The sequence below is a fragment of the Orbicella franksi genome, chromosome 7 (genome assembly GCF_964199315.1).
Source record: "Orbicella franksi chromosome 7, jaOrbFran1.1, whole genome shotgun sequence".
Taxonomy (NCBI): Eukaryota; Metazoa; Cnidaria; class Anthozoa; order Scleractinia; family Merulinidae; genus Orbicella; species Orbicella franksi.
The window spans coordinates 2,722,019-2,750,000 of record NC_138151.1 but is presented as its reverse complement, the minus strand read 5'-3'; the positions used below and the strand labels follow the sequence as shown (position 1 = coordinate 2,750,000).

General features: G+C 40.2%; 3 protein-coding genes across 6 annotated transcripts in view; 1 reads left to right on the top strand and 2 right to left on the bottom strand.

Annotated features, from left to right (window-relative positions):
* The first annotated feature begins 5,404 nt into the window (after positions 1–5,404).
* LOC145493435 (trace amine-associated receptor 8c-like) lies at positions 5,405–6,987 on the top strand. The gene has a single exon (XM_081472903.1). The coding sequence runs from the start codon at positions 5,803–5,805 to the stop codon at positions 6,808–6,810; it is 1,008 nt and encodes a 335-aa protein (XP_081329029.1). The 5' UTR covers positions 5,405–5,802; the 3' UTR covers positions 6,811–6,987.
* A 114-nt stretch (positions 6,988–7,101) lies between these two features.
* Positions 7,102–19,145, bottom strand: LOC145492076 (uncharacterized). Its single transcript, XM_081471395.1, has 7 exons — positions 19,019–19,145; positions 17,426–17,598; positions 16,778–16,904; positions 15,507–15,944; positions 13,818–14,216; positions 11,346–11,762; positions 7,102–10,798 (listed from the first exon to the last, which is right to left on the bottom strand). Exons 1-7 carry the CDS (start codon positions 19,077–19,079, stop codon positions 10,542–10,544), a joined length of 1,872 nt encoding a protein of 623 aa, XP_081327521.1. The 5' UTR covers positions 19,080–19,145; the 3' UTR covers positions 7,102–10,541.
* A 3,282-nt stretch (positions 19,146–22,427) lies between these two features.
* LOC145491958 (retinoblastoma-associated protein-like) overlaps positions 22,428–27,982 on the bottom strand; it is a 34,076-nt gene continuing 28,521 nt past the window's right edge. For all 4 annotated transcript variants that reach the window (XM_081471263.1, XM_081471259.1, XM_081471260.1 and 1 more), the window contains exons 28-33: positions 27,322–27,426; positions 26,674–26,781; positions 26,285–26,322; positions 25,778–25,852; positions 25,317–25,347; positions 22,428–24,497 (exon numbers count right to left, since the gene is read on the bottom strand). In XM_081471263.1, coding sequence (XP_081327389.1) covers positions 24,264–24,497; positions 25,317–25,347; positions 25,778–25,852; positions 26,285–26,322; positions 26,674–26,781; positions 27,322–27,426 — 591 coding nt within the window. In that variant the 3' untranslated portion in view covers positions 22,428–24,263. The remainder of the gene's footprint in view (positions 24,498–25,316; positions 25,348–25,777; positions 25,853–26,284; positions 26,323–26,673; positions 26,782–27,321; positions 27,427–27,982) is intronic.

Below are 27,982 nucleotides of genomic sequence, written 5' to 3'. Positions count from 1 at the left end.
GTTTAAATGCAAAAATTAAAACTACTGTATAGCTGAGAAACCAGCTGAATAATTCTCCAAATTAAATGCAATATTCATTAATAACTGCGAAACTGTAGTACACAATTTAAGTTAAATTTGCAAACGGCAACTCGTTTAATTTAGCGATGCAAACATCTGCAGGGAAAAGCTACAATCGTGGACAAAAGTCCTCGGGACACTGTTATTGAATTTAACGAATTGTATATGTTTTACTACTGAAGTTTGAAGAAAGCGCTACTTTTCTTTTAAAAATGCGTTACTGTTCCCCCTCGCCACACCATACGATGTTTGAAGTCAGAAGAAATTACAGGTAGTAGTTTTCAACATTGTATAGGGGATGGGGGGCGAGGTTAGGCAGGTGAAGTTGTATTCGCGTCCGGCGTGTGCGCAAGGTCACGGGTTCGAATCCCGTTGAAGCTCTGATTTTTTTTTTTTCAGGCTTCTTCTCTCCAATTGCTTAAATTGGAAAAGTTACTGCGATGATCATTCTTCACTTTCATCTACAACCGCAGTTCAAATATGAATTACTTCATATATACTTCACATCATTTCACTCCTCATGGGAAGATATGAACTCAATTAATTGACCTCACTCCCAATGTGTGGCTTCATAGCTCAGTTGGTAGAGCATCTCACCGGTATCGCGGAGGTCACGGGTTCGAATCCCGGTGAAGCCTTGATTTTTTTCGGGCTTCTTCTTTCCAGTTGCTAAAATTGGAAAATTTACTGCGATGATCATTCTTCACTTTCATTTGTTTAGTTTGTTACCAAGACAACCTCATTCCCTAGGTCCTGTAGAGAGAGGACCCTGGGAACGAGGTTGATTATTCTGAGGTATCTTCCAAATGACGCACTAAATGATGTAACAACTTCCGATTGGAAAAGTGAAGTGGCTTCGTGTTTGTTCGTAGAAAAACCTATTAATAATATTACAAATGTCAGCTGGGTGTTTATATGTCTAAGACAGTTAATAAACAGTTGTGAGGAAGTAACAAATGTTAACAAATTAAAAAGTCCCAATTTTAATATCGAGTTAAGTGTCTGTTTACGACGAATAAAATATTTGACAGGGCTATAAGTGAGTAAACACCCACGATTTGAATTTTCTGGTGAAGTGGACATCATGGGTTCAGTTACCCAAGAAATCGAGTTATTCAGGACTGAGCGTGAAGCAAAAATTCCTACTAATATTCAAGCGATTACTAACAGCTTTAAATCACCTCGGAAGAGTAACACCATTAGCTACCGTGCAAGCAAATTAAATTAATGTCATCGGGCTAGAAAAAAATTTCGAAGTTCACCTCTTTGAAAAAGTAATATTTTTCTGACCAGCTGTGATACATTATGGCGGTGTAATAAACAACTCAGTGTAGAGTTTGTGTAACCACACTGCACATGTGAATACAAAATTCAGTATTGTTTTTTGAAGTTAAATTGTACATATCACTTTTTGAAGCAATAAAAGAAAAGCTTTTAGTTTTGGTGTAAGTGAAAATGTTTCTTTTTAGCTGTTAATTCTAATGTCTTGGAGCGAACTTTCAAATTTCCAATTAGACTGCGTGGTAAAAAGTACAATTCCTTGATAGTAAAGATCCCGTAGAAAATATAACAGTCCAGAAATTTAAAATTAAATCTAGGAGTAAAAAGATTAAACCCTTTTAAGAACAATCTTATTACATTTGAGGTATTCGTAAGAAATCATTCACAGAAAAGTGAATATTTTTTATTTGAAAGAAATCTTACCTCGATAATCACACTTGATCAAACGGTTTGTTCCAAATGCCTTTTTTCCTGCCTGAGTTGTGTATTATTACACCTCAACACACTCTTATAACAGAATAACGTCGCCCGCCGATTGTGCGAGCAATTGCCTGTCGGACGAAAGGAAATTTGATTTTTGACAGTTTAATAAAGAAATTCGACATTGCAGAAAAATGCTCTCAGCTAATTGTGTTTTTCATTTCCTAAACTGAGTCTATAACAAATTCAGCCTTTTGAAATTATCTCATTTCATCTTCGGTTTCTTTGTGTTATCAATGAGTGATTTCACTGCACAATTCTTTTTGCTACACCAGTGCGTAAACAAAAAGTTGTTAATGACTTCAAAGACTGATTGCCAGAGTCGCGCACATAATCTCGATTTTTCGTGGTCACCGTCTTTTCCTTATCTTCGTTTGCTCGACAGTCTGTCCTGACAGAATCTCTTTCCTCTCGGCTCGGTTTTCTCGGCGAGCGTTCCATCGTTCTTTGTGTCATTAGAGGACCCGGAGAAAGACATCTTACCTGTAGGCCCGATTTGGATTGCGGGTTCATTTTCCCGAACAGCGGGCTGGTAATCGAGCCCATCCTAACTGCCGCTCCCAAACGTCTTCTCGTGTTTGCATCAACTTGTATCCATCCTGAAAACGTGCAGCCAGTGTCGAGTGCGGAAAGCGTGTGATCAGTAGCAATTACTGCCAAGCGCGAGAAAAAAGGCAACCTCGTTCCCCGGCTCTCTTTCCTTTGCCTCCCTTTCCCAACGAACAAAGGGAGGCAGAGGAGAGAGAGCCTGGGAACGAGGTTGGAGAAAAGGTGGCGGGCGTCAAGTGTGGGTAACGACTTATTTCAAATCATGATTGCTTTTGGTCTCGAGTAGTTTTGGGTAGGAAATAGTCGTTGTAAGAACGTTTGATATAATAGACTTGTTCATATTCCCTACAAAAGGAAACTATTTATAATTTTTCAAGTTATGCCCCGGCATCTAGAAGAGTACCGAACGATCGTAGGCTAAAGGACCTCTGTACTAGATACATTTGTACGTGTAGTTCGTTCAGTTCGCGTAGTTTCTTTTAATTTTCCTCGAAGATATTAGCTATGTGTGACCATTCTGTAAAGTCAAGCATAAATAAAGTGCATGCATGAATGTATGCATCTGCTTTTCAACCTGCCTTTGCAAAGGATTTTATGAAGGACACACAGCCTATCAAATATATGCGACGTGTCATAAAATTAACAGCCAAACTTACCCAAACACAAAAATGATGGTAACTCCGGGATACTAAAATTAGTTAAGAAACAGTTCGAAGTAGCTTCATTTTTATTCATTGATCATTATATCCACAGAGCAGGAGAAAGTGCGCAAGATTCGTGCAAAGAAACACCTCAAAAGATGTATAATGGACAACAGATACATTTTTGCATCACAATGACAAATGTGCAGATGGTATTTCCTGAAACGGTAAATACAGGGTGAACTTTATTACCAAGCAGTGCGGTCGGACAGTAATTGATATTTTCAGTAAGAGACAAATTAAACCAAAGAGAATCAACTCAGCTTGCATATTTGGTTAGTGAAGTTGCTTAGCAACTCATCTATAACTCAAGCAAGAGTTTTTATTAAGGAATTGTAAACAGCAGGCCAAGATTCACAAAGTTCAAAATAATTTGTGGGAGTAGATTTAGATCACTCCCTCCCTCATTTAAACTTGACAAAAAGTTGCATTTAACATAATGAAAAATGGGATCATCGACCTCGCTTTTAACTTAAGAGTGAATTCGCGGGCTGCGCTCTTGCTATGGCAACCTTTAGCGTCACGACCTTAACGTTTTAACCGATCATTGGCCATTGGTTTTAACTGATACCATTATTATAGCATCAGCTGAAAAAGAGCGCTAGCATTGATTGAGCCACCTTAAAGTTAGTTCTTTGATTATTAGTTCTATTTGGTCGTTTTCGTGATACACTGATTTGCTTGTCAGGTTTTCAAACACGAGATGCAAGGTGCTTGAGGTCAGATGACAAAACACCAGCCAGCTACAACGCATGTCAAGCCCAGGAAATGCCCGCGAAAAACAGAATGTGTAATACGCAGCCGTGCGCAGAATAGGTCACGTGATTAGTGGCAAAATGAAAGGACAAAACTAACGTTTCTTCATTTTTCATTATCCCTTTTTGTAAGGAAGTATTCATATATTTTTTCAGCTTTTTTGCAGTCTTCAAAAGCTCGTTTGCACGAATAAAGTAAATATATTAAAAATCCGCGTTTCTAGTTATTAGAAATTTGTTGACACTATAAAAGGAGGTTGGATTTTAAAATTAATTAAAACCTAAAATATTACCACAATATTGAAATCACAAAGAAGAAAATTCGAGTTTGAGATGTTATGGTTCCAAATATTAAACATAAAAGACTAAAACAAAAGATAAAATTTTCATGAAGTACCCAGTTTCACTATTTAATGTCTTTGGGGTGAAAGCGAGAAAGGCGACTAATTTGTCGAAACGTTCCGTATTTTTGCAAACTTAGCCCAATTATCTTTTTTTTTTATCCCTTCATCTTTTAAAATACCTTGTGTTTGTTTCAAAGGTCAGTAACCCAGGGATATATGTTCCCCGCAGTTTTCGTAATATTTCACCCGTTTCCATTGGGATCGCTAGTGGAAAGGTTCGCTTAAAAGTAAACCGCATTTGACTGCAGGAAGAGCTTCTGTCGTGATTCATTAAACTTTTTCCTCTGTTGGATTAAATGTTTGAAAAGGTAATTTATCGCAGATGGTCTAATATTCTATTTCGTTAATAAATTTCTTTCAAAACGATTATGAGAAATTGCAAAGACAGTTTTACTTGCAAGCTTCACTGCATGAACTGTTTAATGCATTAAGCCTCGGAAGCGTAACGGTCAATTGATGTCGTGTGGGTGGGTATGTTTATCGTAACGTCACCAGAAGGAGTTTATAGTGCTCATTACATATCCATAGGGTGCTTAAACTTTAATTCATCTACCGCAAATTGAAATTGAAAGTATTTAGATATTCATGCAAATTTGAGAATCCATTTAATGAGTGAAAACATCAAGATATAGGACGTTATCTGTTCCTTAAAGATAATTAACGCGAAAGTCTGGTTTTCTATTACTTTTCAGAACATGATATAACATTTTAAGGGAAGTACTTGACTGAATTTTGGATAAGCGTGAAAACACACTTGAAATTGTTACCTTCCACTTCTGATTTTGCTATCCTTTTAAGCGTTCCACTTAGTAATTAAAAGCAGTAAATACCTAATTTTGATTCTCTTTTATTCTTTAGAAAAAAATAGACTCTATGAGCTGTTCAGTTATAATACCCTATTCAAGGCATTCATTGGTGGTCACTAGCTTTCTTTCCAATATACCTTACATGTAGACGCTTTAAATTTTCTCTCCACTACAGCTCTAAAGCTTAACATTCGAGATCCCATTAATGTTTAAATTTCTATTTTTAAGACGGTTTACGCGAAGATTTATTGCCGGTTGTCAATTAAAACTGTAGTCCAAATGTTTACTAGGGGTTTGACAGTTAAATGTGCCTGTCATTAAGACGCCGAGGAGGGGACCGGCCGGGTTTAGCGCTCAATTCCCCCCCCCCCCCTCCTTACTACTTCTGAAACCACCTTTTAGACAACATTAGGTGAAGCTCAAGCACGGACCTAGTAGCCCCGAATATGGGCATATAACCACCCCCGTCTGTCGAAATTAAGCAAACGCTAGGTAACACTTATATGAAATCTACACATGATGAGAAATTTCCATTTGAATTACGATTTTGATCAAGCGGTTTCCTGATTACCTTCTACAGTTGGGTTTGAAGTGAAACTCCCTGCAGATCTGCAATTAACCTTCTGTCTTGCTGAGTAGTTTTGCCCACAAAACAAAACAGACTCTCGCTACAGCCTGCAGTCAGGATAAAACTAAATTGATCTTTGAACCTGATTTTTATTTTGAGGATGTGTTCAGCTGACGTGATAATTGCAAACCAGAACTAATGGCATGGAACACTTCCAACACTTCCTCGGCAAACTGCTTGTTTTTAGACACAAATCAGCAGTCTCTTAGATACATTTCCATTGCAAATGTAATCGCTGGCGTTTTGAACGCGATTTTTGCGCTCATCGCAACATCTTCGAACGCTGTCGTTTTAATATCTTTCTGGAAAACTTCAAGCCTTCATACACCCCAGAACAGCCTTCTTTGCTGGATCGCGTTCGCTGATCTCCTTGTCGGCGCTGTAGTCCAACCTTTAGATGTCGTGCAAAGAATAATGGAGGAATTACATAACATTGACATGTACTGCAGTATTCGCTTGGCAAAGAACGCTTTAACCTGGATAATCTCAAGTGTGTCATTTTGTATTCTCACCACTATCAGTGTGGAGCGACTTGTGGCTCTGTTAAAACCTCTCCAGCACAACACACTTGTTACGCATACTCGTATTGTGCTTCTGGTGGCGTTGTATTGGTTATTATGCATTGTTCTGTATTTGGCTCGATTTGCAGGGCTGCCGAATCAAACATTCTTAGGAATGGCTTCTGTTGTATCCTTCGTGAACTTAACTATCAACGTTGTGAGTTACTTTAAGATATTTAAAGTGATCAAACGTCATCAAAGACGGATCCATGACGAAGTGGCACTGAGCAATCGTCTTCACGGCCAAATGGCGGCAACGGAGATTAAAAGTTTTAGGACTTTCACCTTAACAGCAGTATATATAGTAACACTTGTAGTTTTGTTTTACGTTCCTTTTATTTGTTATCTTGTCGCTTATACTATCCTCGGATTCACTGGGCCTGTCAAGTTAGCTTATATTTGCTTAGAAACATTGTCGTTTGTGAATTCTTCTGTCAACCCATTCATTTACAGCTATCGATTGCGAAGTATTCGGGAAGCTATTTACAAAACTTCACCAAAACTATTCTTTTGGAGGGAAGATAACTTTTCCCGTTCTAACCCAGAAGCTAGCACCCAAAACAAACAAACAACGACGAACATGTAAGATAATTAAAATGAGAGAAGGATTGAAAGATGGAGGATTTCGATAGCAAGAGCATAATAACGCAGGATATCAACAGTGCATCATTCAGTTGTAAGCGTTAAGTTCAGTGCAAATGTGTATTCAAACTGTATATAGTCAAGTAATGACAATAAATGGCTTGGAGAGTGATATTTTGACCACAAAGTGACAAGCTAAAATCGAAATAAAAAGAATAATAATACGTGTGGTAGATTTTTTGTCGGTTGTTTAAATTTTTCTTTGATTTAGTTGCATCTCCTGTTCACATTCAGGGAAAATTTGGATACGAAATAATTTACTATTTCAACGCCAAGCAGTCGTGTGATGAGAAAACTAAAAAATGGCCGGTTTAAGAGTATCATTAAATTCTCACAAATAAACTTGTAATGAATGTAATTAGTATAGGGAGAAATTAAAATATCTCGATCTTGGGAGTCAGAGGGTTTCATTAGCGGCTTCACATGGCGTCAGAAGCCAGAGATTTTTTATGTCTGATAATTACAGCTTCCCGTAATAAAGTCATCTGCGAAGAGACCTTAGTCACCGTTAATTTTCACACATGCTGCTAAATAAAGAAAATGCATCCAGTCAAAGAGCTAGCTAACCAATCCCAAGCCAGCGCTAACTTAACTTCTAGAGACGGACAAATTTGAAAACGGCGTTTTCACTCTGAAAACGCATCAAATGCTTTCCGTCCACACTACGTCGGAGAAATTTGAAAACGAAACCATGGCCGGTCATTTTCGATTCGTGTTTGAGGAAAACACGAGCAAGGAAACCTCCTGATTATAGTGATGTCATCGTTTTCGAAAATCTCCGTTTTCAAAAGTGGAACTGTATATAACGTAGAAATAAAGTTGCATTTTCAAATTTCTCCGGCGTAGAGTGGAAGGGGCATACGGCTAACCGGCGGAGTTTAGGCTAGCCGGAGTGCAGTTTAGGCTAGCCAAAGTGCTGTTTAGGCTAAACGGAGTCCTGTTAATAACCAAAGTGGTATTTAGTGATACGTAGGTTAGACTGCTGGCAGTTTGTTTTTCTCTCGAAATTCAGTAGGGGTTATGAGGCGAGACGTTTTGGCTAAAGGAGAATGGGACGAGACATGGGGCACGCTTCTCGTCTCGCCTTCTTCCCTACTCGGTCATTCCGCCCTTGTCCCGCCTTCTTCCCTACGCGGCCAACGCCATACCGCCCTTTTGCCTTTACGATGACTAAGTACTCGTCCTAGTGACCCTTAGAGAGAAAACCTGCTGCCAGCAGACTAAACCAGAGCAGACTTGGCACAATTCCTGTATTTAGCCGCTAGTTTATTAATGATAGAAATGATAGAGGGAGGCGCGGTGGTCTCATGGTTAGTGCGCTCGTCTCCGGATCGAGCGGTCCGGGTTCGAGCCCTGGCCGGGGACATTGTGTTGTGTTCTTGGGCAAGATACTTTACTCTCACAGTGCCTCTCTCCACCCAGGTGTATAAATGAGTACCGCCGAACTTAATGCTGGGGGTAAGCCTGCGATGGACTAGCATCCCATCCAGGGGGAAGTAGAAATACTCCTAGTCGCTTCATGCTACAGAAACCGGGATAAGCTCCGGCCTGATGGGCCACTTGGCTCGTATGCAGACTTTACCTTTACCTTTACCTTATTAATGATAGACGCCATGTTTGTTTTCATATTACAACTGGTTTCCTTTTATTTCTCATACTTTTTACGAATTCATGCTATACTTTTAGTACACTAGTATAAAATACTAGAAAGTTTAGGCAGTTCCGCTGCAGTGACTTGGAAAACAAAAATATTGATTAACTCAAATAGGCAGAATAATAAAATCAATAGTTCATATATGACCATATATGGATTTCTTAACTCATTTTGGCACAAATGTTTCACTGTTAGAATAAGTCAACTTTCCAGACACTGTCTTCTTCCAACGCTTGCTTTCTGTCCGATCATTCGGCTAATTTGCATATGGTTATAACAAGAATTCGATATTCACCTGGCCACCATCGTGAATAAAGTGTATCGAGTGAAACAGTCGCAATCAACGCTGATTGATCAGCGGTATATCTCGAACTTAAATTTGTTTCAGTTATTAACTACCGGCCATCTCGAAACTTTACCCGAACTCTTTTAAGTTTACATAGCAGTTCGAGATAGTTCGAATTCAGGTTCAATTGTATGACATTGTGTCCCAACAATTTACCAACAAGACACTTTCGAACGTTCGTGAACGTGATGCAAATATGGGGTTTTGACCAAGCTTGCTCGGTGGATGGATATTTAGGGGGCAAGGTCCTTTTCACCCTGCAAGCAGGGTATAAAGATACAAGCATAAAGACAAAGTAAAAAGAGATAAAAGAGGCTCTGCTCGCAGGGTGGGTCCAAAACATGCAAAAAAGGACGAGACCAATATCCAACCATCTTGACCGAACAAACTTGATCAATAAAGGATTTATTATATGGAAAAGAACACTGTTTTTTATTTTTTTGCGGGACACAGCGGGTAATCCCGAACGGGCAAGATAGCGCCATTTTGCCCGCTAGGATAGCCAATCCCAGCGTCGGATCCGGCGATTTATCTTGCCCGCCAACGGAGCAAGTCATATGATAACACTTGTTCAAAGACTATGACGCGTTTGATACCTGCACGAGAGACATTTACTCAGCTGTTTTTTCATTATTTCTTTTTAATTCATTGCAGCTGCATGTCACTTTAAAGATAGTTTGTAAAAGGATACAAAGTTCCATACTTCAAACCACTACAAACTACCGTAGTTATACTATTAATCAGTAACAGTAGTAATGGAAGAATTTGGATGATACACTAGCCTAATTTTATACAAAATAAATTATGACCAAAAAAAATGTACGCCGGACTTTACTATGTCGACAAGGAGCACAAGAAACTTGAAGTTGATAAAGGTCAAGAGACCACCGTTAACAGTCAATGTTTCGAGGGTCAGCCCTTCGCCAGTGCAACAGTCTTCAATAGGCCTGTCCCGATTGTACTCGTAAAATGCTGGAACCTTGCTCACTGGAATGCCAACAAGTTGCTAAAAATTACCAAAATCCAAAAAATTGCGACGTAAATTTCAAAAGTTGCTTTTTATAAAATTCTAATTAAAAGCTTTATTTTTCTTTCTTCACAATAACTACTAACGGTCATCGGTCAAGAAAACTTAGCTTTTAATAAAGAGTTGTTAGCAAATATGGGCGAAATTTAAGGATATTCTTAAGTTTAACGGCTCAAAACTATAGACCTGCGAACAGGTTATGTATTCAAACTTCAAAAAAGTCGATTAAATTTCAAGAAATTCGCATAAATGGAAGTTTTCTATGAAATCGTTGTGCTTGATATGTGTTCTAAACCTATATTTTGCTCAAAAGTTGCTCAGAAAGGCAAAACTTACTCGAGGTTGCTAGAACCGCAAAAAATTGCTTTAAACGCCAAACGTTGCGCAAAAGTTGCGGAGGACAATTGGGGCAGATCTAATCTTGAAGTAATGCACTGCATTTTTCAATCTACTGGCAGCAAAAAGAAAGGAATTCTCGAGCTGTCTGTCAATCAACTCATGTCCTAAGTGGAATGTCTGACCTTATCATAGCACGATATCAATGTTTATTATTTGACGTTGCTTTTTATTTCCAAATGCACCACACAAACACACACACACACATACACGATGTAAAGTTTGGTTGTCACATGACCTGGTACCTCCCGATCAGTCTTTAAAGCAATGGTATTTCACGGCCACATGAGTCACTGAAAACAGTCCATTTTGGCCATAATTGACAGTAAAGTGACATTCGTATCTTCCTTCGATTTGTCGTCGGCTTTGGTTGCATTGCCGAACAGCGTCCGATGTTGACGTCATAAGTACACTCGTTCCATTGTGTTGGTTGATTGTTATTTCGTCAATGACAAAGCGGGTGCCAGGCGACGAACATCTTAAGATAATTGGAAAAGTCGATGAAATCACTGCAAATACAACAGACAGAACAAACTGTTTGAGCGCCTACGGCCAGAGAACAGTAGCTTGGTCTTGCTACTCCTTTTCTGACAAGACTTCCATTTTCTTAGCACCGGAAGTTCCATCAAAAGGAGGAGAGATAAGGTCGAGGGACTGGATTGCGCGTGCATTTTAATTTTCGCAAGCGTAGGTCCGCAATAGCTACATGCCTCTATGAGACTTTGTTCCTCTTGAATTTTCTATGGATAAGAAGGATTCAAAAATAATACCAAAGGAAAGTGATCGTTTTTTATTGATTCATTTTGATTTTACGTGATTGCAAGGAGAAAACCAAAAAAACAGGCAATAATTTTCCTTATTTATTGCCTTATGCAATGTACGCTAAGATTAAAGTCACTAGCATTATATCACGCATGCGAAAACAATACAAACAACAATAATGTCAGCATACTAAGCAGGTATGAAGAACTCACGAGCACGCCGCAAAGAAAGAGCAACAACAAAAACAGCAACAACAACAACAACAACAACAACAACAACAACGAATTGTACTACCTGTACAGGGTCTGCTGTGAGGACCAACACAGTCTATTGTGGTCAGCGGATCGCCAAGGCACAAGCGCTTGCGTGACAGAGTCGGGAATCTCGTGCAGTCCAAATCAGCCAACCAGCGAACAGTCAGGTTGGCGCAATCCGTCTTAACTTTCTCGCAGAATCTCTGACAGGGCGGTAGTGCCGTTCCGTCAGACGTACAAAACGGTGCAAACAGGAAACAAGCGAAGCGTTTCAACTGAGTAGAGCAATTAGACTCGAGCTGTGATTTGAATTCCTTTGTATCGAAGATACGACCCACAACAGACTGGCTGGTATGGTTCAGGAAGTTTGGCAGTATGGTATGAGTATAGTTCAAACTTTTACACATTGCAATCCTCAGTGGCTGGCAGCGTTGCTGTGGTTTCATTACCTCTGTCGCTGAGTTTGGAAATAAAGTGAACAATAATGTCAGATAATGTCAGAGTAGATAGACGATTCGATTGAGGCATTGATCCACTTAAATTCTCATTGTACCTAAAGAAGGCTGGTTTGGCCAGCCGAAATTTAGTACACCTTCCAAATAATCATCCTACGTTGTGTCGGTTTCTGCTCTTATATTCTTGATCCACAGCCTCCTACGCGGCCATTCTCTGGGCCCAAAGAGCGTCTGCGCAAAGAGGCTATGATCTACTGTATTTCTTCTAATTCAAGCTTGCGCCGGTCTACGGCATCTTCAGGGAACGCATTATTTTCTTTACCTTCCCTGACTATGCCGTAGATCGGCGAAAGCTTAGAATTAATAGAAATACAGTGACTCCAGGCCTCAATCGAATCGTCTATTTAACTACCCAACATGCTACTGAAGGACAACTTCAAACTTTTAATGTCAGGAAAGTCGATCGTAATTCTCTTTGCAATAAAACACAGTGTTCACTGTATGAGAATGGTAGGTTCAACTGGACATTGCAATTAACAATTATTCCACGAGCGCTCGTTGGATATATAAACAATAGCTTCCATTTGGCGCGGAAATTTGCCAGGATATTTGTCCGCGGACATTATCTGTTCCGAGAAGCGAACAGTTTTCCGAGAGCGTAGCTCGAGGAAAACTGAGCTTTTGAGGAACAGATGATGTCCAAGGACAAATATCCTGGGATATTTTCGCGTCAAATGGAGGCCACTGTGTTTATTATCCTTCAAATCTTTTTCGCGAGACGCGCAGTTTTGAAAATTGGGGAATATTTAACAATTATTCCATGAAACCGCGTTGGATATGAAGTGATAAATAACCAACGAGCGCGTAGCGCGAGTTGGTTATGATCACTTCATATCCAACAAGGTCGAATGGAATAATTGTTTTAGTATATTCTTAATCGGGTTTTTGCCGCCGATTTTTATTTCAACAATTTTACAGAGCGGAAAATTTTTAAACTTGGCGCACTGTTTTCCATATAAGGTAAAACTCCGACTAATGGCTCATAGTCGGAGTTTTTGAGCCAATCAGAGAGCTAGAAATGCAATAGTCGGAGCTGAGAATATACTAATCTCGGATATTCCCCAGTTCTAGCTGGGGAATATTCGGTCACGTGACGTGTTCAGACCAATCGCGCGCGAGCAAAGATATTTGATGGATTACAAGAGATGGTAGATAGCAAACGAGTCGCGTATTTATTAAAACCGCCCCCAGAATACAGAAAACTAAAATAAAAGTAAAAACGTCCCCAAAAATCACGCGTACGCTTAGCATATTTGTAGAGCATGATATAATGGCTCATATACCATGATGGCTAAGCCAACTCTTGAATTGCATAATCCAATGATACTGTTTTTCATAACAAAAATTCTATCTTTTTACTTGACGTTTCGTATGTTTTAAAATACATCTTCAAAAGTGACCGTTTAGAATAGAAGTAACAACTAAATTTAAATTTAAGAGAAGTAACTAATTACTGTAATATTTAAGGAACAATAAAAATGAATGACGTAAGGTGAAAAAATAGGGTATTAAAAACATGCAAACTAATAAATATAAAGCTTTTCACTACTAACATTATCATTTAGGGTAGGTTACATAAAATGGGTATCTGACCGTCCTGTTGCTAATATGTCAAGGTGGTCCCATTTTACGTTATGACCAGGAAACGTGACGTTAGCCTGCGAGCAGGCTCCAGTGTTTGAATTTTGCACTCAAGCACTGCTATTTCACTTTTCACTTTGGCGCGAGAGCGAGTTTACGAACGACGCGCGTTGCGGAACGAAGGACGTCGACTCGAAGCGCGCCGGCTCGCCTCGCGCGTCTCTCTGTCGCGGCTTCGCCGCTCGCGTCCCCGGCCCAAAACACGAGAACCTGCTCGCGGGCTTACGTGACGTGGTCTGCAATAGCACTTACGTGACAGCTACTCGTGATCAATTAAACAGTTAATACGTAAACCTAATTTTTAGATATAACATCAAATAAAATGTATGGAATCATTGGAAAGAACTGCTACTTACTCTTTTGACATTTGGCTTTTGGTTTCAAACAGAATCCCTTTTTATCATTCAATGGAAACCGTTTACAGTCCATAAATGGTGGCCATGGGTAGCCAGCAGTTATCATGTCGGGCTCACAGCCGCGCCTTACCTCCTCGCACAATCCTCGACAAGGAGGAATGATGCCCACCATATTGATAACACAAGGAGGGACATACAACACGCACAGAAAGAACTGGAGATTTTCAGAACAGTCCTTGTTCACCAGCGGTGTAAATACACGCATTCTGTCCTCCGCGTCTTTTTGTGAATTGGGGTAGAAAAAGTTAGGCATCTGAACGAGGTTGTACCCCAGACCATGACACATGCTTGAGTTGTGTAGTGGTTCACATTGCTCCGGTACCACTATCGGTTCCAGGACTGTAGAAATACAATAGGAAACAAAAAGATTTATGATAGATCTTACATTAAATCATAATTCACAAAATACTAGTTTTCGAAACTAAGATTTTTTGATTAGCAGGAGAACAAATCTTGTTTTTAAATTACTTCTTTAATAGAAATAAACTGTGCGTAGAATACACTAAAAATCAAAGTTTAAGGGCTAAATTTCGGCTTTTAAAAATAAGAACCGGTTCAGTCCAAAAAGAAAAAGACTGTCTTATTTGAAAATCACAAAACAGAAAAAATGATGACAAACTGTGTTAATTTGGCAATAAGATTGTGCACTCACCCGTAATTTCAGTAAAAAAAATTGTTTCTTGGATATATAATCAGATGATCTTGAAACAAATCTGCGTTGGTCCAAGTGGTCCGCATTACCGGAGCCTATCACGGTGTCTATAGCATTTGGCGACTCGGAGTATTTCTAGACCCATAGTTAGTAGAGGAGGATGGTTACGAAACCCACATCCAGGACGGTGCACAATCTTCTGTTTTGCGCTCATACACTATGCATGAATTACGTAACCAAAACATTTCTATTGCTTAGTTCCTCGGTCAGTAGTAAACAACTATTGTGTTTTGTGCACGGTCAAGGCCAAAAAAGAGAACGAAAACATACAACAAAAAACTTTGTCGAGTTTCAAAACCACTCCCCTGTTAACTATGCTGGACCTTAGTACTTCACCCTAAATTGGATGCCAGTCCATCGTAGGGTTACCCCCCCCCCCCCAGCATTAAATTCTCCGGTCTCTTGCCGTTACCTATTTATACACTTGGGTGTGGGGAGGTACTGTGAGAGTGACCTTTCTTTCCCAAGAATGTCCCCGGCCAGGGCTCGAAGCCGGACCGCTTGATCCGGAGTCGAGTGAACTAACCATGAGACCACCGCGCTGTGCAATGTACGTTACGAATAAAGTCACTAGCATTTTATCACGCATGTGAGAACAATACTAACAACAATGAAGACAGCATGCTAAGCAGGTATGAAGAAACTACAGTGACGATGCATTACAGACTAGTCCAGCGCGCTAGTTAGATAGGGCCACCTTCTTCTTCAGATGATCGATAGCGGGGTGAATGTTTTCTAAGAATGCGGAATTTTACTTTTAAGACATAATCAATTTCCTTTGGATAGGGAAAAGAACAGCAGCTACAAGGCTTATGCGACTTTTCCTATTAAACTCCAGTGCTTAAGGTGATTATCGTATTTCATAACTGTAACATTATTGACACAGAACAGTGGAAGAGAGAGTACGCAGTTCCTACCAGAGGTTATGGTGCCGTCCTCTCCTACACAAGCGCTCTCATTGGGATTTGGAAAAGCACTGCATTTAAATTTATAGGGCCATGTGTGCCCAGACCTCTTCAGCCAAGGCTCGCAGTCACGTCTGGCCGCGCGACACACGGAGCGGCATGGGGGCGTGGGCGGATCACAATCATCAGTACAGGGAGGAAAATACAGTGAGCATAAAAACACGTGCAACACAGATGAACAGTTCGATTGGATCATGTTGGTGAACTGGGACAACTCTTGCTCGGCGTCATTCTGGTTTTGTTGGTTGAAGTGGTTAGGTATCTGGGTTAAGTTGTAGCCGACGTCTTCACAAAGTCGGTTAATGCGCGAGCAATGTCCGGGGACCTCATGGGATGAGATCGGTGGCTCGACTTTGGAATCAGACTTCTGTCCTAAGGCAGTCTTGTTATCTACAAATGGCGGAAACAGTGATCAAAATACCAAAAATATATATCGAAGCACAAGGCCAACAAGGGGAGTTATATTAGCTCACACAGTAAAAATCTCGCTGACGAACACCTCCTGTACTGAGGCGGACACTTGGTCAAGGTTCCAACCATGCACAATTCAACTTGTAGACTTCAATTTTAACCTGCCATAAAATTGTAACTTCTTCAAGGAAGAACGATTATGGGAGGTGCGACTACAACAACATTTTTCAAGCAGGAGAACCATGAAAGTATCATTAAACTGTTTGTGGAATTAGGGCTTATTTATGCAGTTGCATCAGACGCCTGACTACGTAAAGTCTTTGCGCCATATAGTTTCAAATATATTTGTAGCTGCTATCTGAGAAGAAAGCAATACTTCTGTTTTTTTGCAAAGCAACTTTTGATCATACGCAGTACTGAAGCAGTTTTTGTCTTCCCTTTAGCGGTGATAGGTGAGAACATGATGGTTTGTCCCCACGGGGGGCGGGGGGGGGGGGGAGTCCTAAATAAAGAGGACGCGGGTGCTTGTTGTACCTTTTACGGGTTAAAAACACGGTTTTGGTGTCTCCTAGGGAGTTCAACCTCAAATGGTCCACAGCGGGAGCTATTACGGAACCTTTCACGGTATTGAGCCGAAAAAAATATGACAGGAGATAATGTATTTCTTTAGAATTGGTACCTCTTAGGGCTGAAAAAAAATTCAAGCCTCGCCCACAAGACAGAATCTTGATACCTCTTAGGGGTTCTTGTAAAATTTCCCATGAGCACCCCCGTCCTTTTGTATGGGAGTTCCCCTCTATTAGTTTTCTCACCTGCTAGAGTTCTGGCATTAATCCAGTTTGTGTAAACTCCTTTCATCTTTCCACTGTTCATCAGCGGCGCAAGCTTGATCTTGTACCGTGTGCCTGGGCGAAGGTTAGTTAGGATATGCCGGTTCATCTGTCGTGGAAAAAAAAAGCAATTAAGTTTAATGAAAATGTACTCGCGGGTAACTGAAGAAGATCACATCGAGTATCTATAACAGAAATTCATAAGAGAACTGATTTCTTTCTCGGATAAGTTTCTAAACACACAACCTGTACCTTTGCCAAAAAAAAAAAAAACAAGAAAGAACAGATTTCATGATATGCAAATTAAAATAAACCTTTTTGTCAGTTAATGTTCATGATTAGCTTCAATGTTACTTTAATGTTATTAGTGCGTTTTTTCTTCTCCTTGCCCTCAGTAACCCCCAGAGAGTTACATTGTCTAAAATCCTGACGCACAGAATTCCATAATTCCAGCGCCACTTTAGGAGAAGCAGCGCTTTGCAAAAGAACTCTGCTGTAGGCTTAGGTAGTAAATGATGGTTAGTCGAGCGAAGACCATTCTGTTGTTTATTGGTGAACTTCAGCCATGCGGTCGATATTATTTTAATAGTCGTATCTAACATGATTGAAAACGTATAAGTGATGACGTACGAAAAGTTCCACGTGCGTTCTCCTTTTTTGGTGCGCTAGAACGGGAACGAAAACGAGGCTGTACCCAACCAGTGAATCGGAGACTTCCTTTGGGGGATCCCACGTGACCAAGAGACTGTTTGGAGACAATGCCTTTACTCGGAGATTCACGATCATGGAAGAACTTCCTGTCTCTGAAATGTAAAAAAATACGGATCTTTAGCAAACCACGATGGCGACACCAACGACAACGTCACCAAACAAAAGGTTTGATCAGCAGAACAATGGTTCTGCACTTGCGATTTGAATCTTGGTTCATTTCTTAAATGTCATTTGCAACACAACAACGTGAAATGACCAAGGTGTATTTTGGAGAACGTGAACCACAATGACTAATTTTTTAAATCTTCTTTTGGAATTGAATGCCGTTATTGCATATTTAGGCCGAGAAAGTTTGTAGATTGATAGGCGCACTGAACAGATCTCTGCACACAGTTGCGACACTCGAAGGTAAAATATAGATAAAATATAAATTCATATTTTATCACAAGGCGTCGTCCTCGGCGTCGCCGTCGTCATTGCTAAAGCTCCCCAATAAAAGAACATCTAATGCAGTGGCAAACATCAAGTCAGATAAGGTTTGTTTGAATTGGCTGCTGCATAATGAGATATGTTCGTAGGTAGAGAAGTCTTCTAGACAGTTATGTTTTTAAATGAATGTTATATATCTTTTGCTTATCACAACAAAGGTAAATAATGTACCATTAACAAAAGGACAGCTGTGTAAGTTGGTGGGAAAACCTGCCTTCTGATTGGTTGAAGAAAAGGTATGTTTGAACTAATCAGTTGAAGCACGTTCTTAAACCCACGGCAGTCCATTGAAGACCAATCTACTGGGTTATAAAAGCATTTAAAATCATTTAAAGGTCGCATGCAGCCTGATGTTTACCCGTGTTAAGTAAAGGGCTTTTGGATGTTTACTTCGTCTGTGTTGACAGTGGAATACTTTCGTAAGAGGCTGGGTTGTGGAGGTGAAAATTACCTTTCGACTGCTTTGTTGCTATTTCTTCACCATAACACTTGGCGATAGCATTAGCTGGCTACACAGAACAATAGTTGGCCGGCTCCGTCGTATTTACATAGCGATAGAGTATCGGATAAATAAACAGAGCTGTGCTGTAGAGCTTTATCGTTTCAAAACAGTGACAAGGACCGACTTATCGACATATTTCCGCTAGTCTTCCCTCTCTTGAACTTATTATCAACATCGTGTCTCGAAATTGTATTTTTTTGTCGTGAACAGCACGCGCCAGGTGTAAATTAATTTTCTCAGCTGGTGTTTAAATTAACAATAAATCAGTAAAGCAAATACCTTTTGTATCTGTGGCTTGTACTGGCGTGCCAATCCTTTGATTTTGTTTCGATATGTTTGCGTGAAAAACGAAGTTAAAAGACGATTGCCGAGAAGAAAATATCTTTCAACTTTTCTTTCCTTTGAAAGTGTCTCACTTTGAAAGCCAGAAAACAACAACATCGACTACTTATACGCTGTGAAAACGCCTCCACTGCAACAAGTTGAATGACTTCGATATTTCAATTGAAACACTGGCTTACCTTTCTTTGCGTTGCAGATTAAAAAAATGACTCCAAGCCAACAGAACTCGACAAACTTCATGTTTTTGCTCGATGTTCAGCAAGAGATGATTAGTGCTTTTCTTCCCCTGGTTAACCTGAGCAGTGCTTACAGCAGGCGTTCATCATCGATATGCTTGGTAATACAGCACGTTCGGTCTAAATATGTATTCAGGTTTGTCTGACCACTTATCAGCTGAGACATTCCGTGACATTTCAGAATTTTATTTAAACTATGTGACCTTCTCAACCATTGTGCATCTCTACAGCCCCTGTTTAATGTGTTCCAAGACTTCCAAATATTATCTTTGGAGCGAAAAAGCTCAAAGGTAACTCAAGTGTTACAATTGCAGTAAAATGGACTAAAGATATTTGATAAACTTTCTCTAATTACGATGGACAAAAAAGATATACCATTCTAAAGTTCGAAGATAAATCTGTAACAAGTCTTTCACACCTAAAACTTTTTTTCCCACCACAAAAATTTCTACGGTAATACTTTAATTTTGTTCTTCAAAGTGCTATGTACGGCCTAAAGTCACGACGTACCAAACTCTTGCATTGCTAACCTTAACCTTAATCCGATATAGAAGAAACAAACTCTAAAAGCTTTCTTGACGGTCAATTCATTACACAGCTTGAACTGTCAGTGGAGTGTAACTTATCTTATCGCCGGTCATGTCAGTGTATTTCTGTGCACTGATATTAGAAGTGTGGAATTCTCTGGCGCTGACATGTAAAACGTAGCTAATCTGCCTAACCCGTCTGAAGTGTACTGTTCCGAATTCGTCTTGTTCTGCCTCCTCGAAGCTTCTTTTCGTCAAATCAATCATCTTCATTTTGATTCCGCTCTGCGGTTAATTCTCAACGCTTTGGTGTTTGTTTACCTTGGGAAGTCCTTGAATTTTAAAAAGATAATCTTATTTTGTAACAGTACCTTTGTCGTCGCCGATGGATTAGAGTCCACAAATAGGCTTAATCCTCGCTCATAATTAATCCCTAATTATCATCAAGTACGAGGGGTTTCAAATATTGAACTAAATCCTTCCTTCCCGGGTAATTCCTGACTGATCCTAATGACCTTTTATCAGCTGATGACTAGAAACGTAATCCCGTTGAAAAACATGTTTCGTCGGCGCGCAAGTCTGGTCTGTTCAACAGTAACTCCAGTATTGGATACTCCAGACAAATTAAAAATTTTTAAGGCCTTTTGGTGTCACAGAAGGTGAAAACTGACGAAATAATCGTTCATTATTTATGAAAATTAAAAGGGGTTGAGACCAGGGGTGACGGAGATCGAGATAAATTGATGAGACGTAGGTTTGACGCATTTTAAACGATGCACGCCCACGCGGTTAAATTGCAATTTGTCATTTACCTGACATCACAGGAAATCTGCATTTCGGTCATGGATACGTTTTCGTTTTAAATAAAAACAAAATAAATATTACAGACCCGCGCCCACTGTCTTTTTTCCGTCCACATTGGAACCTGATACAGCATACAAGAAAGAAAATATGTTTAATTTGCACGCAATGAATTGCGTATTTTGCGTGGGTCCCTCGTGCAGTACACTCGTTCACTTAAGTGTTTTGTGTTTAAGGTGGACGGTCAGGTCCCCTAGTGGGCGGTGCAATGCCTGCCGACCTACAGTGTCGTCCATCCCCGAAGAGATTGGACCACATGAGGGATAACCATATCGCCCACTAGCTTCGCCGAGAAATCGAACTCCGCCTCCTAAAAATTGCACATCACGGGTTACAGACAGCAAAGGACAAACAAGCAACATGAAACACAACATGAACAACATGAAAAACAAGACAACAGGAAAACTTCGTGCGATAAAACCAATAAAAGCGACCAGTAGCGAAGAACCAAATAAAGGACAAACAGGACACGAGGCCGGAACGGACCCTAAGTCTTGACAGATGCGACAAGCACAAGAAGAAGAAAAACGTTTGTTCTACTCGTGCTTAAGCTTGTGTTGTGCGCGTGCTCACTACCGTGCGCTTTATTGTGGGCGACCTGACTTCCGTTATGCTTACGCTTCAGTCGTAACGTTCTCACAATCTCTCAGTTCAACGTGAAACCCCGCGCGAGAGACTACGCTCAAGTAATTTGTTTAGACCTCAGTGTATGGTAAAATAGAATTATTTCAACGACAGTTAATTTAAGAAAAAATGTAACTTTTCAGTGGGAGTATTTAACAGTTATAACGTGTCAATACATCGAGATCATCGAATTGGAATTTGCCGAGAGACTTAGTTCATGTCGAGGGAGGAAAACCGAACCCAAAGAAAAACCCTCAGTACAGTTTATACCAGGCCGAGTCCAGGATTCGAACCCATGAGTGCATTCAGTACTCCTCATTGATTCATTAGTGCTCCCCGTCGAAACCGGATTATTTTTTCTATTGTATGGCTAGCTCCGTGAGCGGGCAAGATGAATCAAATCCTGCGTTGTGATTGGCTACCCGAGCGGGCAAGATGGAGCTATCTTGTCCGCTCCGGACTACCCGCCGTGTCCCGCAAGAAAAATTTCCCCGAAAGCCATATAATAACTCCTTTATTGACCCAACTTGTTCGGTCAAGATTGCTTATATTGGCCTCGTTCTCTTTTTGCGTGTTTATGGACCTCGACTCCGTCTCGGTCCATAAACACGCAAAAAAAGAACTTGGCCAATATCCAGCCATCTTGACCTCACACTTGGTCAATAACCCATATATATATTTTGCCGGATTATACAAAGAGCATTGGCTATCAGTGGAGATCATCATTGTATAGTTATCCTTTACAGATGATTGTATGTAATGACAACAGTCATTTTAAAATTGTTGAAGATGCGTCTGGTAACCTTCGCTACATGTAGCTCAAATTGGTCTTAGTCTGTCTTCTAGGGCGTCGTTTTCAAACAAATCTTCATATATCTTTGTTCCCGTACTTAACAATTATTCCACGAGCGCGCGTTGGATATGAGATGGTAGATAGCGAACGACGCGCCTAACGCCGAGTTGGCTATAATCGTAATTCCACAAGAGCCAGTGGAATAATTGTTTTGTTAAAAACGCCTCCAAAATACAGAAAACTAAACTAAAATAAAAATAAAAACGTCCCCCAAAATTACGCGTACAATATTCGTAGAGCATGGTATAACTGCTCATATACAATCAAGGCTAAGCCAATAAAAACTCTTGAATTACATCATCCAGTGCCTCTAGTGTTTGGAGATTTCCTTTAATTTGAAGATGTTCTAATGATAACACTTAACCCTGCGGTATTTAACGTTAGACAAGATTTTAGGAGTCCTCCCTTCCTTCCTAACGAGTATGAAGTTAATTGTCTCTCAAACGTCTAGGAGGCGCACTTCACCTTCGTCATAGTCATTGTCATAGTCATAGTCAGTCATAGTCATAGTCATAGTCATAGTCATAGTCATAGTCATAGTCATAGTCATAGTCATAGTCATAGTCATAGTCATAGTCATAGTCATAGTCATAGTCATAGTCATAGTCATAGTCATAGTCATAGTCATAGTCATAGTCATAGTCATAGTCAGTCATAGTCAGTCAGTCATTTTTCTTGGGCAATTCTGTCCAAGGGGAAAAGGTGCACTGAGATTTACTCCTTGTGAAGCACCAACCCATGAGATAGGAACAGACCACACCGGGTGCTACGTGCCCTACTCCATTACATGCATTGTGGGTCACATGTGCTCATGCCCAGCTCTGGAATTATCAACTAACTGGACACCAGGCTTTATCTGGAATGTCTGTTATTTGCATCGTTTAATAGAGCTTGTGTGTGAGTAAGTGTTCGGGTGGTACGCGGAAGCGCACAGGGACACAGCACTTTTCTGTGCCCTGCCGGTTCACTCGCAGCTCCATGCGTTGTATAGGACATTAACATGTGCGGCAAAATGTATGGGGAAAGTAAAAAAGTAGTTATTCAATGCGGCGCATGTCGGCCATCCCTTGAAGGATCAAAGTACCCTACCACAAGTGCTTATCCCGTGTAATTACATGAAGCAGCTAAAGAATGATGTGTCCTAGCTCTTGGATGGTACGTCATCGCATTCCCACCCTCCCCGTCAGCATTTTTTCTGGTCGCTCTAACTAGTCTACCAGCACCTATTATTTCATACTGCTAGTTGAGAGAGGGAAGGCCTTGAAAGTTGATAGCTTTTCGTGTTTCCCATCAAAAACAGCAGACACTTTCATTAAAAAAAATGTACACCACAACATGCAAAGAACAACTCTTGTACACCTCTGTTAATATATATTTCACTGCTTAATTCGAGTGTTTGACAACATCAAGTTAAAATAAAGCTGCCAAGTATAAATACATTTAGTTATTTCACGTTAAAACTCATCCTTGTAATTTCTCAACATCAACTCCATCTCGTCCGAGGTAAAAATTACTTCCTGTCTTGTCCAAATGATAAATTACTTTGGCAATCAAGACAAGCGCATATCTCGCGACTTTTACCTCCATAACGAGATGGGAAATACCGCTTATGCAGTTCTATTATTTTACAAAATAGATCCAAGGAATAGAACAATCATATCTTGGGAATAATAAAAATCAGTTTCAGTAAAAATATATAATTGGATCAACAATGGAGGGTTCACTCGGAGAGCTCAAGGACGAAGACCTTTACTTCAACGACTAAATCTATTCTACTTGCAATTCAAGCCAAGTTGTAATCTCCTGATGAAAAGAGCCGGACAGATGTTGCGTGTAAAGAAGAAAGAACGGAAAAAAAAAAAGGTTAAAAAAACACATAAATGAAACCCTAATCACCAACAGCGACTACAAAGGGCTGGAAAACTAACCCCGTTATAACGAATTTCCTCTTCTAATAAATCCTGTTTCCTGGCCCAGCCGAAATATTTGCAGCATGCAAATTCCCTTGATTTAATTAATATTAAAATTCTTTCCAATGAAATACATGTGCGTTTAACACGCAATTTCTATTCCTTTGGATGAAGTCATCATTTAACAATCAGAATCGAGACATTTCTGTCAATTTGCCACATGCCCCGGTTCTTCCATGAATCGAGGTTCATTGAGTAATACCGTTATATTTATATGTCGGACAGAGAACATGTCAAGTTTCCAAAATACGAGTGTCATTTCTCGAAGTCAAAATGATAAATACGTTGAAACCAATAGTGATAAAGTTACGATTTTATATACAGACTTAAATCTGTCGCGATATTCTCATGTGTCAACTCTGCTCCGGTCTTTCAGATTCTTGCTCGGCCTCATCGTTTGAACCATTTGATCCGTTCTCAAGTGACCCAGTCTTCCTCTCAGTTGAGTGGCCGTTAGTGAGGACTGGACCGGGTTGGGATGTGTCACAGTCATCGAAGCGTAATCGTTTCTGAGGAAGCTTGGGTGGACTGTGCACCGCTGCTCGCATTGACGCATTGATTCTGGAAAGGCTCTCGCGGTCACCAGACTAAACGACAAAAACAAAGACAAAAACATGAAATTAGGACAGGAACAGTGGACGAATGAAGGAGAGAAAAAGTAAACAGAGCTCACAGTTTGTCCTGCAACATTGTTATGAACAGGACACATTTTTGAAAGAGCTTCTTTTCTTCAGTTTTCCCTTAAAAATTGCTGGATACCATTCCTTATAAAGCCAAGAATGGCCACACATCATTGAATGAACTGTAGGTTATGTTTCGTGTACTAAAAAATGTTCATCTGGGCCGGATTGTTCAAAACCCAATTAAGCTAACCCAGGATTAGAGAAAATTCTGATTTCAGTTTTAACTTTTCGGTAAGGTTTTCTGTTGATATTGTTTGTCCTTCAGTTTTGAGTTTGAATAATCTCAAACTACACAAAACATAAGCAGTGAAAAACATTTTTATACTAGAAAAATTAATACGTCGTTTACCTGTTAATCCTGGATTAGCGCTGACCGCCTTCCGAACAACCCAGCCCTGTATATTAACCACATGGGGTGCTTCACATTTGGTGAAAAATTACGGAAATTTCGGTTCGAAGAAAAATGGCAATGGCAAACGCTTTTTTAATTCGCTCCACTGGAAAATTCCTCGACTTAAAAGACTCCTACAAAGGAAGGACCGTTTTCCTGGTTAGAACATTACGAATAGAAATTCGTGTTCCATTTACCGGTGAGAATATTTTGCACGGCTTATCCGGCCACGCCTTTCGGTTTTCACGACCATAGGTTCTTCGCGACACGTTCAATTAAAACATATTTTTGTAAATGGCGAGCAACCATGATATTACATTCAAACAACTTACCCCTGGGGACTCCCCGAAGCTGTACAATGACCTACAATGAGACAAATAAAAAAAAACATCTTCAGTTTGGGTACAATTTTTCTATTCAAAGTTTGATACCAAAGTTAAGGCCGAGTTACGGCTAAGGGTTTACAACATCGAGAAAACGCAACTGATGATTCAATAATTTCATGTCAAACAATGTACTGAAGAATGAGAATACCAAGTTGATTACATTAGTTGCCATACATTTAGTTTACACCGACGAGAAAATAACACATCCTAAAAAGCCGTTACTGATCTAAGCAGTTTCTTAATCAGAGTTCGCTCACCAAAGGAAACCGAGAGCTTTGGAACTGGATATGTTGCGGACGCTTAAAAATTTCGGACAGTTTTATTTTCGGACGCTTTTTTTCGTCCGAAATTAAAATCGTCCGAAACGTTTTTTCAAGTGATGATTAATATTCTTGTTCCTTACTCACCTTGATTTCGGTGTCAACGTTTCACTTGGAGAGTTTCGCAAAGGAGACAAGTAAAAATTCTTTTTCCCAGGAATCCTATTGAGGCGTTAACAATTACACCGTGTCACTGCTACCTCAACAGTAACTGATACATATGTCAAATGATTCAAGCACGACGGCAAACAAACAAACAAAACAAACAAACGAATGTCCCGCCAACCAAAAGGAAAGCAAGTAAGAAAGTGAGCGAGATACAAAGGCTGAAGAGGCAGGCAAACAAAGGAACAAAACAACGAACGACTGACCAAGAAAAAAAGCAAACTAATAAGAACGAATGAACAAATGAATGAACAAATGAAAACTTTCCTTTCCTGATGCAAATATCATCATCGTGTACACTGGAAAAAGTCATTATTTTCCCCTTATATCGTCGAGTTTAAATCGTTAAAAACATGCTGCCTTACTTGAAGTATTGCAACTTATGTTTGCATCTGCATGTGAATTATCAATGGTTTTTAACCTACATACCTCATTGAACTCTTGGGAGCAGGGGAAACAGGCGGATTCTACAACGAAAAAGATAGGACTTTTAACACGATAACACGATAAAGGACGTGTTCTTCTTGGCCGTTTTTGATAATAAATCCCCGCAGAAACATAGGGGGAGTTGGAATTCTTATAATCCAATCAGAACGTTGCACACAAGCGAATTGAAGTCAGCACGTCAGCTTATTTCCATGAGCATAAGTCATGTGGCTTATCAGCACCGATACACTGCTGAAAATCACGAGTTTAGTATATTCTCGAACATGGAAATTCCACGGAAAAAGGCACTTGCCATTCTGAGTGTAGAAAAACAGGGTCCACAACATTCAGTGAGAAGAAATATGATTCAACTGTACAATAAGCTGCCTCACCTTGTTTGGTGCGAATTGTAGAATAATTGACTTCATGGCGACCATGTACACCTTGTTGTAGAATCCAATGATGGAGTCTTGTTCTTTACCAGCAGTTCCCCTGTACACCTGTTGAAAGACAAGAACAACAAAATTATTAACGCTCTCTATGAGCTCAGAAGGGTATAGGGTAAAAGAATGAAGGAGAAGCGACGAATGGCCTTGTCCTTTTCCTTTTAACGGAAGGGTGAATATGGGCCTTTTGTGTCTTGCGCTCTTTGCTGAGTCTTTTAATACGGGCCCCCGTCTTCTAGAACCAGCGCCGTCTGCACATTCTTAAGTGGCAGAAGATAGCAATGAAGGCGACGCCGAGGTCATCAGAAAGAGAACCCAGGAAACGGATATGTGCTTCGTTAAAAGAACGGGAGTATTTTTTACGCGCTAATTACAGAGCTCCACAGAATAAATGAGAAGGTCAAATACAAGTACATTTGGAAATTACTTATGGGGACGGAGTGAGAATGGAGGAAGATTGTTTGAGAGAATTCAAATATTTCCACCAAAGCAGGGGGGGGGGGGGTATATTAATCGAGGTAAAGCTATACGGTTTAACAAATGCACGAACGAGAGATTGAAGAATACTAATGCAGGTCATAGATCATAACTCACCTGCGCACATGCAAAAGGAAGACCTTTGTACGATGAAACGATCTGTTTAAACTGAATCTCTTTACCCACAACCTTGGAGACAGCATACACTGCACACAAAAGCATCTGTAATCAGAAAATAACAATCATCTTCCATTAACAGAAACTACTTTTTTGGAAGAGTTGTGAACACTGATTAGAAAGCCTTATCGAATGAATGTTGAAGTACACAGGGGGTTCTAGCTCGAGTGAAGTGGCTGGAAGCATGTTGGGTCTTTCTATCAATGATTGGCACTGTTCAGGCCAGTGAAAAAATATGTACAAGGTAGGTTTATCACAATGTAAGACATTGTCAAAACTCGTGAATGGAGACACCTAAGGATCATCATGGCAGGGGTGCACACGTGGAGGTGCTGAGCTGTAGAATGCATTAAAGAGCCTGTTATGTGTGAAGCCTTGGAGTCGATGGCTCATAGCTGCCGGAGCTTATCCCGGTTTCTGTAGCATGAAGCGGCAAGGAGTATTTCTACTCTCCCTGGACGGGATGCTAGTCCATCCCAGGTCACTCCCCGCAAATTGTTAGGTTTCCCCAACAATTTGCCGGTACCCATTTATACTCCTGGGTGGAGAGAGGCACTGTGAGAGTTAGGTGTCTTGCCTAAGAACACAACACCGTGTCCCC